Here is a 21,195-nt window from a genome sequence, read left to right on the forward strand (position 1 = left end):
GACAGTTACATACATAGTTGTTGTCGTTTGTGCACCTATAAACCCAAATGTGACCATTTTCTTCACCGCCTTCACTTTTTTCTCCAGTTCTTCCCCAATGCACACCTCTGTCACTATCGTCGACCAAATTGTAATTATTTAGGTTTGTTCATCTTGCACCAATGCTCTCAAGCCACCCAAATTCATGGTTTTGTGTTTGTTGAGTCTTACTACCATCGCATTCTCGTGCCCCTTCACCAGTCCATTTGTTGCCTCCCACCCCTTATCGATCCTACCACCCTTACAACTTTTGTTCATTAAATCATCCACATACGAAGATAATTTGTATTAAAATCATCGTTAAAATTCTTTCAAATGACGACGGCCCAAGTCGTTGTTGAACTGCACAACTTACAACGATATGTTGAAAATGATGGTTCTAGAATCGTTTTTTAAAACCTTTTTAACCATTGTTAAAAGCCTTATCTATAGTAGTGTTAAAACATACCCATATACTATAACTTTCATATTTGCACTTGGCTTTCTATGTAATGAGCAAAACCACATGGCGGTATTGTTAGCATGACAAATAAGCATCAATTGTCAATGAGACCTAAACAAAAATAATTGATTAGAGATGTTATATTAATTATGTAACATCCACATGTAGTGAGTTTTACTTACACATTAATAAAATGGGTTGTGTAAATCTTCATTCCGGATTCATTAAACCACCGTTGAATGTAAGTCTGATATTCTTTTTTTGTATTCCCAAACATTTGTATAGATTGAGGCTAAAGAAAATAAGAGATTTCAGCATTCTTAGTGTTGAAAATTAATTGATTTATATACCTACATTGTTAATACAAATAACAATGGCAATGGTTGATCTCATGAAACATAAGTTAAATAAGTAATATATATATATATATATATATTTAAATTGTACGCACATCATCCATAGTTGAATGACTGTAATATTCACCATTTAATTACCCTGAATGATTTCAAAGACATCTTGCATGTTTATGTACAATGATGTACATCAAATATTGTTACATCCCAAGGAATGACACAAGATGTCTGAAACAAATCATGTGAAACCTTGACTAAATCCTCAATTGGATTATATTTTGGTGGACTTTTGGTTGAGGATAAAGGCTAAAATCATATGCAACTGGGGTCTTTTGTCTCCTTCTAAGGTCTTGTAAAACATAATAAAAAACATTATGCATCAATTTAAATAACATGAAAAGAAATTTATGAAATATACCTGATTATTTTTTGAAATGACCTTAATTATATGTGTAGGTCATGCAAGGAAGGTTCCAAGTGCCTTTCCCACTAAATGAACCTCTATTATGGGCACTAGAACTAAAACACTCGCATATCTAACTTCTTCAACCACCACTCTATTGGAATCATCATGCATAAGCACAATATGTATGGTTAACCCTCTTGGATACAATCTCCCAGTGGCTACCAGACGATGAGGATCTTCTCCAACAAACAACCTACGTCGATATGAGATATTAATGTGTGTTTCCTCCTCTTTTAAGTCTTTAACAACATAAGTAATTTTTTTTTCTAACACGAACATGAATTGAAAGTACATCTAGTTGGATCATATTATGTTGTTAGGAGATGCCCATGGAATCCAAGCATTGGTTGAACTCATGTCTCAACTCATTAGTTACTTATGGTTTTCTTTACTTAGTTAATTGTTGTATTAATCTTTGTGTCAATTGTGCAGCTAGTTTATCCATCATCTCTCGACTTAGATCCTACAAAAGCATTGTAAAGATATTGATGCACACCCACACTAAAACTAGCAATACGCACTCGATCAAACTGCTTTTTAGTACCAATAGTAGTGGTCAATATGTCAAGATGACCCTAAGAAACAAGAAGTTTTTGTTAGCTTTCCTCAATTAGGGCATCCTCAAAATAATAACACAATATGTTATTTTCATTAAATATGTAATGCAAAAAATATAAGATATAATTATCAAAATCTTATCAACTTACAATTTGTTAAGCACTCTCTAGTGATTTCTTAGATGTCATTTGTCCTATTGCTTTAGTTTAAGCCAACTGCGATTTTTCATGTCGACTAGGAAGGGATGAAGGAGAAAGAACTCCTTCAAAAGAATATGTCTCTTTCAGGCTCTTTATCTTATCTTCCATTATTTTTTCCCAACAAATCATATGATCCCCGAGACAAACGATGTGGGTAGTATTCTTCTGTTGAATGTCTTGAGCTTTCTTCCACTTTTATGGTACATAAATAATACAAATAAATGATAAATTTCATTATATGATTCAATAAAGTGTAATATGAAACATAAACAAACCTACCATGGAAGATCGTATCGAATCTAAATAAATACTTGTCATGTTTCATCGTGTATACCATATTTCTCACAAGGGAACATGTTTTTGTATTCGTCATAAATATTAAAACTTGTCAAATTCATCTTGAATTGCTTTCATTTTTTAGCTATTGATGACAACATCTTGTTCCGAATGAAATTAAAACTCTTAAACTCAAAGTTTGTCTACAAAATAAAATAAATTTAGTTCATTATAAATCATTAAACATTACACATTTTCAATACTAAAATTGCATAACCTTTGAATAAATAACTTACACAAATATTTCATCATATGATCCCAGTTAGGTACCAAAATAGACACCTTTAGGTCGAGCTAAGACACCTAAATAACTAACAAATTGAACATGATTAGGGCATGGAGATCTGCTAGATTGAGGGTTTATGTTAATTGGAACTCTAGCATTATCCAGGCGCCTAATAGCTAGATGTCACAATCGTGTTGCTTCTGTAATCGTCTTCAATGTCTAAGCCATTTGAACTGTAAAATAGAAAAATATCTTCAAGCGTGATATTAAAATTAAACAAAATCATTGTTAATATTAAAATGAAAAACTAAAAAATGAACATAACTTATTTCTATTGTGGAAGTTTCATAATGTTCTCCCGTATTCCCTCATTATGATCATTACGTGTAGCATGTACTTCATCATCATCTTCTTCATTCAAAGGAGGTATTCATCTTATGAATGAAAATTTTTTTATAGCTTGGAGTCTTGAGTCATCATGGTCATGAGCATCATGTTCAATCCTTTCTTGGAGGACATCTAACCTTCTTTCATTAGAATGATATTTCACATAAAATACCTATTTTACTTGGTAAGTCATCAACATGCACTCTTGTGTTACTATCAACTTATTTACATTTAAATACAGGCATTCTAAATTTGACGTAGTCAACCTCCTAGATTTCTTCAATGACTCCTAGATTTCTTTGAACTAGCAAACTGCATAGACTCTACCTCAAGGGTGACACTGTTATTCTACATAGTACTTTTTTTATCTTCTATCTTTGTATAAAAAGACAACATTTTAATATCCATGACATGCCATCAAAGTTATGTCCTCATGTTAACCATTTTAATTCCTCATCACAATCTTCTTAATCAATTTTGTCTTTAAACCATTTTAAAAAGGTTTTGTTATGCTCAATTAACAACCACTTTTCATTTGCACGAGGGTTTATTGACTTGAAGAACACTTTGTGTGCATCTATGTAAGTAAGAATGTCATTAGTATTGTTTAATATATACAAATGTCCTTGGAGAACTTCATGTTGATATTTTTTAACCACCTTTATACCTTGTGTGCCTTTGCCTTCCTTCCTTTATGTCGAGACTTTGGAACCCCTACAACTTCTACCTCTGACATATACTTTGTAGAAAACTCAATTTCTTCCTCAAATGTACCTCTCAATATTAGATACTTCTACATCATATGGATTCTTTACATACCGATTCAATATCTTCATTTATTGCTCAACTAGCCACTGTAAAAACACATGGTCGCATATTCTAATTCCCCTTACTATATGAACTCTATTAAATGGATAATGATTGTCCAAACACAAAAGGAGTAAAATGAATCTCTAGTTGACACAAGATAGTGACCAGTTTAAAGTAGTATAATCTAAAGTAGTTAGTAGTTAATGTTAGATACCAATTTGGAAACTACTTTATAATTTTTATTAATAATAAAAACTATTTTAGATATCAATAGTTTTGTAATTTATAAAATAGTATCTAACTTAGTTAATATAATGATTAATTATTTTTATCTCTAATTTAATTGACATTTAATGATTTTCTTATAGTGTGTGATAAGTGCAAATTGTGTCCATGACATAGAGAAATGCCACCAACTCTCAAGTGGACTCATAACCATAAGACACAACAACAACGTTCATAAATTCTCTTTGAAAATGAGAACTTTTCCCCTTCTCATTTCTATTCTTTTTCGAGCAATATTTTTTTTGGCAACCACTCTTGTAGCAATTATAACACTGAGACTCTTTGTCCATCCTATTGTCTAATGAATATTTTTGAATTCTTCCACTTTTCCTCCTTTATTTTCTTATTTTTGGATTTTTAAGACATTCAAACTCAACTTGTTATCATTCTACCTTAGACTCTCATAAGTTTTTTAAAGTACACAGTCCAAATTGAGGTCTAAACCTAACATAGTCTATTATTTTTGCAACAACAAAACATCTTTAAAATGGTTAAATATCTTTGACAAAACATTAAAACATAGTAAAATTTTATTTTTATATTTGAGTTTCACCTATTTTTTAAAGATTGTCCAGTATATATCTTATTAAAATCTAGAAGTTACTTCACCATCACCATCACCATCATCCGTGATGCTATCATCCGTGATCCATAAAATGTTATCCTAAGGTTTTCATACCATCACCATCACCATCATCCGTGATGCTATGGTCCGTGATCCATAAAATGTTATCCTAAAGTTTTCATATCATCTTTCTCCATGCATAAGAATAAAAAATCATTGGTAACATAAATATTAAATATGGTGAATTTAAAATAAAATATTGATTATCATTGTTTTATTGCATTGAACAATTTTGCACTTTAAGAAAAAATTATATTAATTATAGCAATTTCTTTTAAATTATCACAGGTTGTAAAGTCCTTTAAACCTTGCAGCAAAGTTTTGAATTTTTTTAATTTACTAATCCACCTAACCAAGACGTACATTTGACATTAATGTTCTAATCCAACATTAAATGCATCTTCCAATGCTTCCTCATGACGCTACCAAATAGTTAAAACCCCTTTTTACTATATCGACTTCCATCTTGCCCTTGAAAGCCAGAAACATTGCTGGATCTTTTAGTCATACTTTAGACAACAAAATGGTAATTAAATATTGATCCAGCATATCAACAAAGTTACAGTACAAAGAATACTTAAGTAAATTAAGTATAAAAATTATAACATAATCAAATATTATCTCCTCTAAACATGAGCTCATAGAGTATTCTTCATCACTATCCAAATCCATCATTTAATACACTACAAGAAAATAATGAAATAGAAACTAAATTTAGAAAAAAATTAATAATTAGTTATTATATATAATGATTAAATTAGAAACCATTTTAGAGACTAAAAAAATTTTGATTTTTAAATTAGTTTTTATTATGGTTAAATAGTTTTTAAATTAGTATCTAATTAGCCACCAAGATTTTTACTACCAATTATTTAGATTCTAAATTTGACTTGGTAGCTAATTAGAAATCATTTAACAATAATAGAAACTAATTTAGAAAAAAAAAGAAATTATAATCTCTAAAATTATTTTTAATTTAGTCATTATAGTAATTAATTATTTTGGTTTATAAAATTGGTTTTTATCTAATAGTTTTATTGTAGTGATAGTATAAATAGGTAATAAATAAACAAGTGAGTTTAATTAATACAGATTTAATATCCTCATCAACTACCTGTAATTAATAATTTTGAGTGTTCAAATATCTTCTGCAGTCATCCACTATTAGGACAAAAAGAGCTCAACAAGTGGATGGAGAGTGAAAAGAAACAAGACATGAAAAATAACATACTTTATGCAAATGAAAAACTTTTAATAATGAAGAAAACTTGTAAGTGATATAAAAAATCTGAAATTTCTCATAAATCCTTCTAATATCATTGTGATAATAGGTTCGAGGAAATTAAAGTCTATACTTCCATCTCCAAATTCATCCCAATTTTCATCAAAAGAACCACCGAGAAAATCACATGGCTAAGGAAGCCCTAATTTAAAACACATTTAACTTGTGCTAAGCTTCTTTTTCATCACAAACAAGAGGGGAAGAAAAATAAGCTATGACTATTTGTCAAAACACAGCGAAAGCAAGTACTGCTATAGTTCAACACGCTCTAGAACTAGCCATAATAACTCTGAGCCTCTCAACATAATTAATGAAGATAGCTATTATAAATAACTTGGGAAAGAAAATAATCATAAACTTAGCTTTTTGAGTGTTCACCAGTGATTCCGGGAGTTCCTCCAAACACTTCAATGGGGAGGAATTAATAGAGATTCTGACTAAAAAAAGTGATGAAATCCATCATATTGAAGTGGTCAGGGGAACTCTGGGGAACACCAGTTGCTTATTTTGGCCCTTTTGCTCAATGTTGAGGAAACCTACGTCACGTGTTTTCATTGAATATATACCAAGTGTTCGTAATTTTTGTCATTGACCAGTTCCAGCTATTAATCGAAATTTTTTAATTAGCACAATTGTGAATCCTGTACCTAGACCAGAAAATGGACTAGATTGGTGTGCCAATATTTTTTCTTTCTTCTTCTAACATTTTTTCTTTCATCTTATATAGAAGATTACTTGGTCGGATTAAACGATGATTTACTTAATCCAATTCAATTAGATTGAATGGTGTTTCATTTATGATTGGATCAGTCTTGAACTAAACTCAAACTGACTTACTGTTATATAAGTTTGATGATGAGTTTAATATGTAACTTTAAATCCAACTCGATAACCATTCTTAATTTGTGTTATCAATTAATTGTGTTATGCATAGAATAAATTATATGACTTGGCTTATTAGCTTTCTTGGCATTTTTTGACATCTTGAATTAACTTTTATAAAAATTATACTATTTTTTAATTAGGTTAAACTTATAAATTATAACTTTTAACAAAAGAAAAAAAAGTTTCCAAAATTTTAACTCAATTGACTCAACCTAATCTAATCTGTTCAAGAGTAAATTGAGTTGGATTAGGTTTAATATATAAAATTATAAAAGCATAACATAACCCAACCCGATATTTTGTTAGTGGGTAATGAGTTAACCTAAATTTATCCAACTCAAACACCTGTATTTTTTTTATCCATTTAACTCTTACCTTTTTTTTTATCAGCAATGAATAAATTAAATAACAGATATACTTAAGGGTATCCTAATCCATATACAAACCCACAAGATACTCCCCCTTGTGGTCTAGAACAAGAAACAACCATTATGTGGTATAATCTGCACCATAACAACAATCTGGTTACAGATTCTACACCAGCACTTACAAAAAATCACAAAAAAACTGCACCCCTTCCTACAATGTAGCCTTGGAAAAAGGAGGAGTACATCATGTAGCTGCAGCCACTAAGGACTGCACCGAAGGGCACACCAGCATCCCCTAACAAATTAAAATGACTGTGGCAGCAACCATATTAAAGATATATAGCATTCCAAGTTATGCAGAAAACTTGTCAATTAGCACAATCATTGGTAGCACCAATCAGACCTTACCATAGCATATATAAGCCCCTAGCCAACTTTAAATCAGACACCTTAGCATAAACAGAAGCTCACTCCAACGTTGCCAACACCTTTTTTATTTAGAAATACAAGGCAGTATCTGATAATCTTCCGCACTACCACTTCACCTTCCTTTATTACAGTCATAAACAAAACCTTCTAGCCTCTACATAGTAGAGCTCAAATCCTAAGCAATCCACTACAGATTCCAAATAGTCATTACCAAAAAACTCTCCTGCTTCAAAATAAAATATGTCCATACTCCAGCTAGAACAATACATTCCCAATTGAAAAACCACCTGCACCCCACCTTTTCCATTACCTTCAAATCCTTTTAGTTGGTCTGCGTGGCAACACCTAGCCACGCCTTTCACCCCTTAAAAGTACATCAGCATTAAGCTCCCCCTAATATTGGTAATGTATCCTTCCAGTTCTGAATTCACATTTAATCACCCGCCAACATCCTATTACTTGAAGCTTCTACAGCAAATTAGTGGATTTAGAATCCAGTCCTTAGAGACCAGTGAAACTGGTATGAGTGTATTTGACCTCCAGCAGCCACGGCTCAGAGCAAACACCTTCCCCTCAGTAGCCTTTGGCAAGGCACACAACAACCCTGCAAAAGGTACTCCTCCGTGGCACCAAAAAAGATAAGTGCTTAGAAAAGTGATCTGCACCTCTTGACCTGTGAATCAACAGCACCAGCTACCTGCACAATAACAGGGTTGAAAATTTGAAAGTGGCCCTCCACTGTACAACTAGAGTCAATCCCTCAAAAGCCTCAGGGGCATGTTCTGTTCGTGCCCAACTACTCCAGCTTCATCACAACCTTCTCACAAGAGAAAAAAGTTGAAAAAAACCTTTACATCCTCACCACATCACCCCTTTTAACTGGAGGAATTCCAATATATCAGACAGAGAGCTCGCCTTCAAGAGCTCAGCTATCGTCCAGCACTCCAGCTAGCTGATTCTGATAACTGAACCTCTAAAACCGCTTACCAGCAACCACTCACTTTGAACTTCTAATACAGATAATTGGATTGAGAATCCAGTCAGCAAGAGTGTAATTAAAAGAGTGACTTTTGTGCTTCAACCATTGCCAAGACTTGAGCTGGACCATCATGAAAATCTCTTCCCCATCTACAACACCTTGTTTGAAAACTATCAAGTTCCTATGGTCCCAAATACACCTCACTATGGTAGCCCATACTCCTTTCCACAAAAGATTTTGCTTGCTATTCAGGTGTGGCAAAAAGAAGCTTTCAAAGTGTTTTGATAGCTCATTGTGTTGTACAAACGTAATTCCTATCCACTTAAAGCATAGCGTCCACACCCTTTGGGCGAAAGGGCATTCAATGAAGATATGTTGGCAAGATTCCTCCTTCGTTTGGCAGAAAGCACACAAAACTGTGTTTAGCATTACCCCTCTCCTTCTCAGACACGTTTTAGTTGGCACTCTACCAAGGAGAACCCTCCAAGCTGTGATAATAATATTAGGAAACACTTTTAATTTCCAAAGGGGCTTGAACACATCCTGATGGGGGTTGTTGGCCCTCTTCGCTAGAAATTCATATGCTAAACTAACAGTATAGGACCCTGCTTCTTCGCCCCCCCCCCCCCCCCCCCCCACGTCAGTACATCTCTCTGTTCTTTTGACAGCCTTACCTGGGATTTGTAGTGTAAGAGATTAGTTTCCAACAAGGATTCCCATTCAAATCTATCCCTCCTTCATCTCAAGTTCCACTGCCATTCTGCATATACCCATTCTCTTACCTCATTCACCTTTAGACCCGGGTTCAAGGACAGAGTGAACAGCCTAGGGTAGAGGGACTGAAGATTGTTGTTTCCTATCCACACATCCTCCCAGAATTTCACTTTATCGTCGCCTCCAAGTTTCCAAGCAATATGTTGCTGGAACCATCCTTCACCTCCTCCCTCTTTACATACTTTTTGGAGGTCTCTCCACCACCAAGACCGTGTTTTCACTGGGATACGCAATCCTTCTGTGACCATTCCATATTTTGAAGCCAGCAAGTCCTTCCACCTTCCTTCCTCATTTGACACTAACCTCCATCTCCATTTGGCCAAGAGGGCAAGGTTGAATTTGCGAATATCTCTGATCCCCAAGCCACCATCCTCTTTCGACTTACATACATCTTCCCAGCTAACCCATTGTATCGGTCTCTTCTCCTTACCCCACCCCCATAGGAACCTCCGTTGGATACTGATTATGTTCTTATATATTGACTCTGGTGCTTTAAAAATGGATAGGTAGTATAGCGGGACCGAGGAGATAACTGTTTTGACAAGAGATATTCTCCCTGCCAGAGATAAGAATCTTCCTCTCCAACCATTGAGTCTAGCTTTCAGTTTGGTTAGAACAAGCACCCAGAACTTAACCGTCCTTGGATTTCCTCCCACTTCTAAGCCTAGATACTTGAAGGGGACTTTCATCTGAGCACAATTCATCATCTTTGCATAACTTGCCACAGCATTTCCACCAACGTTTACTCCAGAAATCTTAGACTTGTGAAAGTTTACCTTAAGGCCTGAAGCTATCTCGAACCCCCTTAGAATCGCCTTCAAGGTTACCACATTACTATGTGACTCCTCACATAGAAAAAGGGTATCATCTGCAAATTGCAGGATACACAGTTCTACCTCCCCTCTACCAATCTTAACCCCTGACAACATACTGGCCTTAGTTGCTTGCCTTACTAGCCCAGCTAGCCCTTCTGCAACCACAATAAAGAGGAAAGGTGCCAATGGGTCACCTTGCCTTAATCCTTTTGTTGGCTTGAACTCCTCTGTTGGGCTCCCATTCACTAGCACAGAGACTGTAGACGATTCCATACATCCTCGCATCCACATTATCCACTTATTATGAAACCCCAACTTGTAAAGCATATCATAAAGAAAATCCCACCTGACCGAATCATAGGCTTTTTCAAAGTCCACCTTCAAGCATAAGCCACTCTTCCCACCCCTTTTGAGATCCTCTAAAGCTTCATTCGCCATAAGCACACTATCTAGTATTCCACTTCCTTTTAGGAATGCAGATTGGCTTTCTTCAACTACAGAGTTGATCACTTTTTTTATTCTTCCAGCTAGCACTTTTGCAATTACTTTGTAGATAACTCCTACTAATGAGATAGGCCGATACTGCTCCAACTTAGATGGGTCTTTAACCTTTGGGATCAATGCTACGAAAGATGCATTGCATCCCTTAGGGACAACACCTATATCATGAAACAAGGCCATAACATTGACGATGTCCTCTTTTATGAACTCCCATCTTTTCCTGATAAAATTAAAGTTGAACCCATCAGGTCCTGGGCTCTTTGCTCCTTCACACTGCCACACCACTTCCTTGACTTCCTCCACTCTGAAAGAAGCAATGAGGCACTCATTGTCTTCTGGAGATAGAGTTCTAAACTCTACTTCGTCAAGCCTTACCCCAAAATCTCTAGTTGCTTTGAACCTATTCTCAAACACCTTTTTTGCTTCAGCTCGAACCGTGCACGGTTCCTCGCACCACTGATCCCCAACCACTACACCCTTCACTTCATTCCTCCTTCTTCTCCATCTAAGAGACGAATGGTAGAACTTGGTGCTCGAGTCCCCATACTTGAACCAACTTACTCTTGCTTTCTGGCAGATAAAGGAGTCTATTTTCCTGTCAACCTCCTTTAAACAATTCAATAACTCCATTCTTTCCATCCTTCCTCTGTCATCCTGCCCTCCATTCAAGTCTTGTCTATCAAAAGACTCAATATCACGCAAGATACACTCCTTAGTGGTGTACAAGTTACCATACACTTCTTTATTCCAGATCTTTAATTCTCCTTTTAACATTTTCAACTTATCCTTGAGGTTCGTGATACCATCCCCTTGTACTGAAAAGGATTTCCACTTTTCCTTCACCATCTCAGAAAACCCCCTTTCCATATGCCAGGCATCAATGGTACGGAACAGTTTGGGACCCCAGTCTTTATCCAGAGTCTTCACCACTAAAGCACAATGATCAAATACTTCCCTCCACTGGACATACTGTTTGCACATTGGCCAAATGTTCAACCACTCTTCAGAGACAAGACTTCTATCAAGCCTACTCTTGGCCGACCCATTTGCCTTGAACCACGTATATTTCTTACCTACTATGGGCAGATCCAGTAGCAGATTTGATTCTATGAACCTATTGAAACCGTCGATCTCAGATGAGTAGCCACTTGACGTATCACTCCTGCTACTTGCACCTTTTCTTTCCCTTCTACTTCTAATGGCATTAAAGTCCCCACAAATACTCCAAATCGAAACCTGAGATACCGCTTTAATGTTGGTGATCTCCTCCCAGAGTTGCTTCTTATCCCTTAAGGCACAAGCAGAGTAGACATTCACAATAACACACCTATGAGTAGTTTTAAGGTGCTGGCCAGCCACAACAATGAAACCCTTGCCCATGACATGACTCTCATAACAGAAGGCTTCTTTATGCCACATGGACAGCATGCTACCTCCTCCATTATCACCTTCATTATGAATCCAACCTATTTTATTATCCCCCCACAAGGAATAGCATCTAGCATCGGTGAAAACCGTTGTTTTCGTTTCTTGCAAACATACAAATTATGCTCCCTCCCTTGCAATTAAATGCCTCATGTATCTGGATTTAGTCCCTCCCCCCAAACCTCTAATATTCAAGCTGACAATCAACGTAGATAACCATTTCTAACACCCTCCTCTAGTTTCTTCACAAACTCATCATCTCTCGCTTCCATACTTAGGTATTCCTGCACCACCTCTTCTTCGACTCCTCGGCACGCTACACCCATATTTTTGCCCAGCTCCCATAAAAAATTTGGTTCCTCCATAATACCTGGATCCCGAAAATGAGCATTGAATTTGTTTATATCCCCATCAGTGATAGATGTTGCAGGGGGTCCAGATTTGAAGGATAAAGAGTTCCTTGCTTGGGAGGACCTTGCTCTTATTCTGACAGACCTCCGCGGATGGGTGCTTGGTTCTCCCACTTCCCACAACCCTTTCATTTTGCATCTACGTGATGGTGATCCCTGTTCGCTTCCTCATCTTGCACCCACATTCACAACATTTTCCGGCAAGATGCTCGGGCCATGACCTTGCTCCGACTGTCGCATCACCAGCGATTTCGCTCGGATTCCCGTGCCTGCATGATATGATTCCAATAGCAAGATGTAGATGATTCTTTGACATTTTATGGAATCAACTTGAGTTGGAAAGGGAATAGGCACTTTTCTAGAATTGGATCAATGTTCTTGATTCAAGAACTCACCAAAACTTGAGCCACCACACCAAAACTCATATGGAAGTCCATTTCTTGTCAATTGAACTGATTAAAATGCATAAGAATTCAATTGAACCGATTAAAGTGCCTAACAATTAAAATGCACCGAACAAAAGCAAGAAAGAAGGAAGATGAACCGATTATATTTAGCAAAGAAGAAGATGAACCGAACAAAACATGAAATAAAGCTAAAGCACCGAATATAATTGCAAGGAAGAACCTAAGACATGTTTTAAGAGTTCATATGGACATGGAGATGAAAGAAAAAGATGGAAAATAGAGAAGACTTATGTGGTTGAAGAACTTGGTTGATGAACACACCACTTGAAGTGTGAATTGCCGCCACTTGAGGAACCAAGGCACTCAAGATGAGACTAGGAAGAGGAGAAGGCAAATTCTCACTCACTCAATCACCAATTTGGGAGAGTTTCATTACTTCAAAAATCAATTCTATTATTTGAAAGACCTAAGCCCTCCTTTTATAGGAGCAAGGATCGGTCATGAAGCTTACAAAGCTTGCACCACAAGCTAACCAAAAAGTCCCTTTCATGCTACTCACTTCTAACGCCTATAGTGAGACATGAAGAGTCACCTTCTAGAAAATTCTAAACTAATGCCTAAAGATGCTTTACAAAAGAGGTATCTAATGTTTCCCTCTAAGCACCTTCCTAAAAACTATATATTTAAACATTCTACTTTTTATACAAAAGATACTATAAAAAGAGAAAACATTCTATCACTACTTCCTAATTCTTTAAACTTGCTCCTTGTAAGCCTTTGAGGTAAGCTAATGTCTTCTTGAGCCTCTTCAACTTTGGCCTCTACCTCTTCTTGATCTTGATCTCCATCATACTCCCCGAGTTGGAGAGAATTCGACCACGAATTCTGGAGACCTACAAAAAAAGGAGTTAGACCATTGATATTAAATGTATGACTACCAAGGTATGTATCAGGCATATCTAACTCATAAGCATTATCATTAATCCTCTTTAGGACTTGGAAAGGTCCATCACCACGAGGCATTAGTTTGGACTTCCTTTGAGTAGGAAAACGATCTTTCCTCAAATGAAGCCAAAACCCAATCACCTTCATCAAATAATAATGCTTTTCTCCTTTTGTTGGCAAGTTCAGCATACTTGCCAACCTTCTTCTCAATTCTCAACTTGATGTCTTTATGAAATTTTTTAATAAAAGAAGCTTTGTCATTACCATCTTTGCACAAGACATCATCAAGTATGGGAATAGGAAGAATAGGAAGAAGATCAAGAGGTGTTAAGGGATTAAACCCATAGACAACCTCAAAAGGAGAATGTGAAGTGCACTACAAAAAATTGTGTATATAATGGCAGTTTTAATATGGCGGTTATTAATAACCGCCATAAATATCCGTATAATACGACATTTTAATGACCGCCACAATTATCCTAAAAAAGTGTCATTTTGAACCGTCACAATTTTTCTTTGAAATACACACTTTCCCGCCTTTTCTTTTCCTCCATATAATTTCTCTTTTCTAATTTCTTTTTTCAAAAACCTCATTAATTTGTCTCGGAACCTCTTCACTAATAGAATCTCTCACTCTCCTCATACCCTCTTGACTCTTCAGAAACCCTTCACTCTCATGTAATCCTTCACTCACCACTCTTCTCTGCTTAAACCCTCAAACTCTTCCCTTCACTCTTCACTCTGCTCAAAACCCTCACTCTTACCACAAACACATAACCCTCACCCCTGCGAAACCTTCACCGTCATGAAACCTTCACTCTCGCGAAATGTTCACTCCCGCGAAATCTTCACCCTCGCGCTCTCTCACTTCACCCTCACTCTCCGCAAAACCTAACACTCCGCGAAACCTTCCCTTCACACATCGCCATTTGTTTTGTCCGCCATCGCTACCGGCTTAAAGGACGCATCCTCGCAACGATTTCAATCGTCATTGTCGCAACAGCCGTCGGCTTGCACGGTATCATTCGAGTATGATGAGGAAGTTGTGGACCTGCATGACAGCGATAAGACGATTATGTTCCACGCTAAAGATGCTTCTGATTTCTCAATGGTGGGAGGAGAGAAGCCTTCGTAGATGAGGAAGGTGATGAGGGACATGTACTGGTACCAGGAGCTGAGGCGTCAACTCAATTTTTAATTATCGTAAAATGAAGACATTGCTTTCGCGCTTAATCCATTCCACACATTCCATTTCCAAGATCAAGTATGCCTTGTATTCTTTGTAATCGTTATGTTCAGTAATTGTCTCGTTTTTTTGTTGTATATTCAATTCGATTATTTGCTTCTTGTTAATATTTTTCATTTTTTATTCATATATTATAAGATTTTTAAGTTTTTGTAACTACCTGATTGAAATGAAATTGAGGCTCTACCAAATTAGCAATGTTGCACATGATGTGCCATGGGGATAGCGGCTGCAATTTAAGTGCATCATGAGTTTAATTTTTCTTTATGAATTCACTGTGTTAGGTTCAATACAAATGTGATTTGAATTGTATTTTCATTTTCTTAGGGGAATTTTGCTTTGGCTGTGAAAATGGTGAACTTATCGTTTCTTTAGATTCCATCTCTTTATTGTTTAAGAGTTCCTTGTCTTTATGACAATAATCAAATGCTGATGAATTTTTTTTATTATATGCAGTACTAAAACTGCTTGCAGAAGTTTTATCATAACAGAGACTCTCAAATACTTTTATATTTAGCTCGTACCCATTATGAGGCTGAACAGTGGCAAGACTGGATAAAACAAGTCTATCCACTGGATAAAACAAGTCTATTGAGACCCATCCATTTAGCACCATCAAACTATACTTTAAGGTTTGATGTTGGGGTTGCAATGCAAAAAACTTTCAGCACCAACATTCCAAAAGTAAAGAGGATTGCGGATGAGGTAGTATTTTTATCCATTATTATGGAGATTTTCTTAAATGATTGTAGGATGTATATTTTGACCTTCTATTATTCAGAGTTTCTGAAGTAAGAATATTGAATAAACTGCTTCGTAAGGAACACTTAGTTTGATCATGGAAAACGTACTTTAGTATATCATTAATAAAATTTGTTCATACCTGTAATTTGATTCTTAATCTATAAATAAATTTAGAAGGTCATCAAAAGGGCAGGTAAATTAAACTGGAAACGTTATAGAAAATGGCAAAGTATCATTTCATCCTATACCAATACATTTATGGGATGACTAGATATATATACATGAGGTATCCTTCAAATTATTATTATTATATTATTATTATGTGCTTAGGATATGGTTGACACTAAAAATGACTAAAATTACACGTGAAGACAATTTTATGTCTTCACTATTATTTTGTTATGTTTAAGAAAGCTACTAAATATTTGTAATGTAGGAGATACTTTTTTTTTCCTACTATTATATAGTTTAGGATGCTTAGTATAATATATAATCAAGTGTTGAGCAATGTCTTCACTTTCTTACTTTAGTTTGCTTATTAAATAATATTTCGATATTGTGGCATATTTTCTTTATAATTTATGCAACTGAGTGTAGGAAATATTTTCTTTGTACCTTATTTAATTGAGGTTATGCAACTTATAAATTATACTTTTAGGTTCCTATTTTTTTTCTTCTTGCCATACACATGATGATAATTTCTTTTATCTTTTAAGTGAATTTTTAGGTACTCTCTGTTTCAATGATTTGTATTTGGGCCTTTTGTTAGTCAAGTTCAAGTTTGGTTTGACAATAATCTACTTGTGAAATATTTCCTAGATTAAATGCTGTACATGAAAACAATAGTAGCGTAATGACACAGATGCAATATTGTGTTGCACTCTGAAGGTATACTTGAAATTTATTTCAACTTCATATAGCACATGTGACATGTATCTATTTTGCGAACCTTCGTAGCAATTCAAATTTCTAACTTGAAAAGGATAAAAGGTTATACTCTGAAGTACAGGGTATCAACATGGACCAAAGCCCCAGTGTCCTATTAAAATGTGCTAGATGGATTAGTATTCAACTAGTTTAAATCTGCCTTGATAATCTGCTCCAAGCTCATTTTCTACGCAGTACTTGGCAAGGAGCTTTACTTATCATTGTTTCAAGTCTATCATTTACTTATCATTAAATTCAAAGCATTCAATACACCCTTCCTTGTACATTCTTATTATTCCTTTAGTTTCTTAAGTAAACCTGAAAATTTCTGCACAGTTTCTATCTTCTTTGACGAGAATGAAGCTTTGTCAACAATATGGAGTAGTCTTGACGGCTTCCATGTTGCCATAGTGGAGGTAATGAACTTTTATTTTCAGTATAAACGATGAATCATTATCTCTTTTGCTTGTGTTGTGATTGTTGCTTGCTTTGGTTTTGTATGATATAACGACTTCTTTTCTTCCTTTTAAGCTTTAAACAATTGAAATGGATGAATGATCTACGAGGAAGCATGACAATGGGAATATGAGAAAAAAGTTTTCTTTAAGGCTGTGTTGTGCTTGCTTTAAATTTTCTAACCAATGATACTTCTTAATTACTTACAATTCTTGTTTTTAAGCTTGGGGCCGTTGAGTTCCTCAGTAAACCACTATCTGAGGACAAGCTCCAAAATATTTGGCAGCATGTTGTTCACAAGGTTTGTCGGCATTGACAACATTATGATGACATTTATTGTTAGAATACAATGAATAAAGTAGTTTTTAATGTGGTTAAATTTCATGCAGGCTTTTAATGCTGGGGCAAATGGTCTGTCTGAATCACTAAAACCTGTCAAAGAATCTGTAGAATCTTTAGAATCGGGCTGCAGCTCCAAACAGCAATGAACAAGATAAAACTCATAAAAGGACGATGTCAATTGATTTAGAAAATGTGTCCAGGTTTGGTGATGATGACAAAGAGCAATCTGCATGTGATAAATATCCGGCTCCTTCAACCCCACAATTGAAACATGGGACATGTTTATTGGATGATGGAGATTGCCATGAGCACACTAATTTCTCAACAGAAAAAGAAAGTGAGGAACATGATGGGGAGTGGAAATCAGTCGAAGCTTCATGTGAAAATTTGAATGCTGAAAGTTCTCCTCAACCAATTGAACCTGGGGAGACTCTGATTAAGGAGGAAGAGGATTTTTCCAATGGTTCCAAGTGCGAGATTGCTGTTTCACCGAATCTACACAATGAAAAGCTTCTCATCAATGCAGATGGTCACACATCACCTAATCAAGTAATAGGATCAAGTGCCGGAAGCGGAAGCAAACTGATTAGGGATGTGTGTTTTAATTTTAAACTTATTAGGGATGTATGAACTTTTGAACAATTATGTGTTGTAATTTTAAACTTGATTAGGGATGTATGAACTTTTTATGTGTTTTAATTTTCAATTACATATAAACTTTTGAACATTATTGTGTGCTTTAATTTTCAATGAAATGAATGGATGATTATAACTTTATACATTATTTTATTTTATTATGAAAAAATGGTTGTTAAATTTTATAATTGTATAAAACAAATTATAAAAAAGATTATAAACAAAATTATAAAAAAGTGGTGGTTAAATTTTATTTATTCAGAATTAAAATTACGTCGGTTAAAAACACCACTATTTACGTATATTATGGCGGCAGAATCTTCGTCAATGAATGTAAATTGCGATAGTTATAACTGACACTATTTACATATAAAAACCGCCACTACTTACACTATGTTTAAAGTGGCGGGTGTTGCGGCGGGTAGCGTAAAACCGCCACATTAAACTTTGTGGCGGCCAGTTCTATGGCAGTTTGGGAAACCGCCACAAGCGTATATTGTGGCGGTTATAAACGTCAGTTTATACGAAAATAACTGCCACAATATACATTTTTTTTTGTAGTGAGTGGTAGAATTTACTACACGATTATAAGCAAATTCAACATGTGGTAGTAAATTCTCCCAAACTCTAGGATTCTCGGAAATAAAAAGCATCTCAACATTTGTCCCAAAGTTCTATTTACCACTTCGGTTTGACCATCGGTTTGTGGGTGACAAGTGGTAGAAAATAAAAGTTTAGTACCAAGCTTATCTCACAAGGTCTTCCAAAAGTGACTCAAGAACTTGGAATCTCTATCGGACACAATAGTTCTAGGAATACCATGTAAACGAACCACTTCTTGAAAGAAGAGATTTGCAATATGACATGCATCATCCACTTTGTGGCAAGGAATAAAGTGAGCCATCTTTGAAAAACGATCCACTACCACAAAAATGGAATCCTTTCCCTTAGATGTCTTGGGTAATCCTAAGATGAAATCCATAGAAATGTCAACCCAAGGCATTGAAGGGATAGGAAGAGGAGTATATAAATCATGGGGATGCAATCTAGATTTAGCTTTACGGCAAGCTATGCATTTTTCACACAAACTATGAACATGTTTATGCATATGAGGCCAAAAGAAATGTTCATGTAACACATCCAAAGTTTTTGCAACCCCAAAATGACCCATTAATCCTCCCTCATGTGCTTCTCTAACAAGAGATAATCTAATGGAGCTTTGGGGAACACAAAGACGTTTTGCTTTAAAAAGAAAGTCATCTTGTATAAAAAAATCTTTGTGTCCACCTTTGATACACTCTTGATAGATAAGAGAATAATCAAAGTCATCATGATAAAGATCCTTAATGTGATCAAAGCCAAGAAATTGAGAACCCAAAAGATTGAGCAAGGCATAGTGTCTAGAAAGTGCATCGACCACAACATTATTTTTGCCTTGCTTATGCTTGATCACATAAGGAAATTGCTCAAGGAATTCCACCCACTTAGCATGCCTCTTGTTAAGTTTGTTTTGGCTTTTCAAATATTTAAGAGATTCATGATCACTATGAATCACAAACTCTTTAGGAAAAAGATAATGTTGCCAAGTAAACAAAGCTCTAACAAGTGCATATAATTCCTTATCATAAGTGGAATAGTTGAGATGACTTCCTTTCAATTTCTCACTAAAATAAGCTATGGGGTGACCCTCTTGAAGGAGAACAGCCCCAATGCCTATACTTGAAGCATCACATTCAATCTCAAATGTTTTAGCAAAATTAGGAAGGGCTAAAATGGGAGCATTAGTCAATTTTTCTATTAAAACATCAAAAGCATGTTGTTGTGCTTCTCCCCATTTAAAAACCACATCCTTTTTCACTATATCATTGAGAGGTGCAGCTATGGTACCGAAGTTGGGTACAAATCTTCTATAAAAAGAAGCAAGACCATGGAAACTTCGGACATCATTCACATTGGTAGGCGTTCGGCTACCATTGATACTCATACATTTCGCTAGTCTTACATAATGATTTTTCTGCACCCTAACTTGAAGTCTATCATACTCAAGATTTTCCCATAGCATAGTAGAGTTATCAATGGAAACTAATGATGCCCTTTCACCCACCACTTTGGAGAAGCAGTCTTTATTCCAGAGGGTGATGGGTATGCCATAGCACCTTACCCATACGAGCTTATTGTCTACAACAAAATTCTCCGTCCATGGATCGATCCTGCCAAAAACACTATCGAACCATGCCTTATTGAGTTTTATCAGGACCTCCAATCTCTCCCCTTCCTTTGGTGTGAGCAAGGCTAGGTTGTCACCCAGTTAACGCACTTTGATCATACTCATACCACCTTTCAGAAACTCTTCTTCTAACTGTTCGAAGTCCAACTCTTCTTTGAAGTGGCCAATAGCACTGAACTTCATCCATGGTAGAACCAACTTTTGGTTTGAGATGAACGACCCCTTCACCTCCTTTTGAGGACCTCCTTTAACTATATCAGCAAAGGATTGATTCCCTTTTTTTCACCCATACCTCCTTCCTCCTCTCCCTCCCTTTTCCCCCTTGCCCTTCTGAACCCCACTTCCTTGCCCCTGCCATCGACTCTGAATCAGAATTCTTGTGTGCCCTAAAGGGCTCCCCATTAACATTGGACACGTACCTCCGGTACTTCGGAATGTTTACGTAGAGCTTCCAATTCCCTATATAAATTTTGTCTAACTCCTTCTCCAACCTTACCACATTTCCCACATCAAAGAAGCGTACAAACCCAAAACGCCTTCCCCATTTATTCAGTCTGCGAGCAATAAAGACCTCTTTCACTCTTCCCCATTTTTGGAAAACCTTGTGCATGTCCAGCTCCCCAAACCCATGAGGAAAATTGGAAAAGAAGAAGGTTGTGTAGTCAACCTT

At 35.9% G+C, this 21,195-nt stretch overlaps 1 protein-coding gene and 1 long non-coding RNA gene across 2 annotated transcripts; one reads left to right on the top strand and one right to left on the bottom strand.

The window, feature by feature from the left end:
• Positions 1-2,545: 2,545 nt before the first annotated feature.
• Positions 2,546-6,515, bottom strand: LOC137806604 (uncharacterized). The gene is made up of 2 exons (XR_011080373.1): positions 6,388-6,515; positions 2,546-2,853 (listed from the first exon to the last, which is right to left on the bottom strand). It is a non-coding gene; the product is annotated as an uncharacterized lncRNA (long non-coding RNA).
• A 9,329-nt stretch (positions 6,516-15,844) lies between these two features.
• Positions 15,845-18,389, top strand: LOC137839090 (uncharacterized). Its single transcript, XM_068648219.1, has 4 exons — positions 15,845-15,898; positions 17,014-17,280; positions 17,544-17,621; positions 17,710-18,389. Exons 1-4 carry the CDS (start codon positions 15,845-15,847, stop codon positions 17,806-17,808), a joined length of 498 nt encoding a protein of 165 aa, XP_068504320.1. The 3' UTR covers positions 17,809-18,389.
• Positions 18,390-21,195: the final 2,806 nt, after the last annotated feature.

Source organism: Phaseolus vulgaris, chromosome 3, assembly GCF_000499845.2.
Source record: "Phaseolus vulgaris cultivar G19833 chromosome 3, P. vulgaris v2.0, whole genome shotgun sequence".
Classification (NCBI taxonomy): Eukaryota; Viridiplantae; Streptophyta; class Magnoliopsida; order Fabales; family Fabaceae; genus Phaseolus; species Phaseolus vulgaris.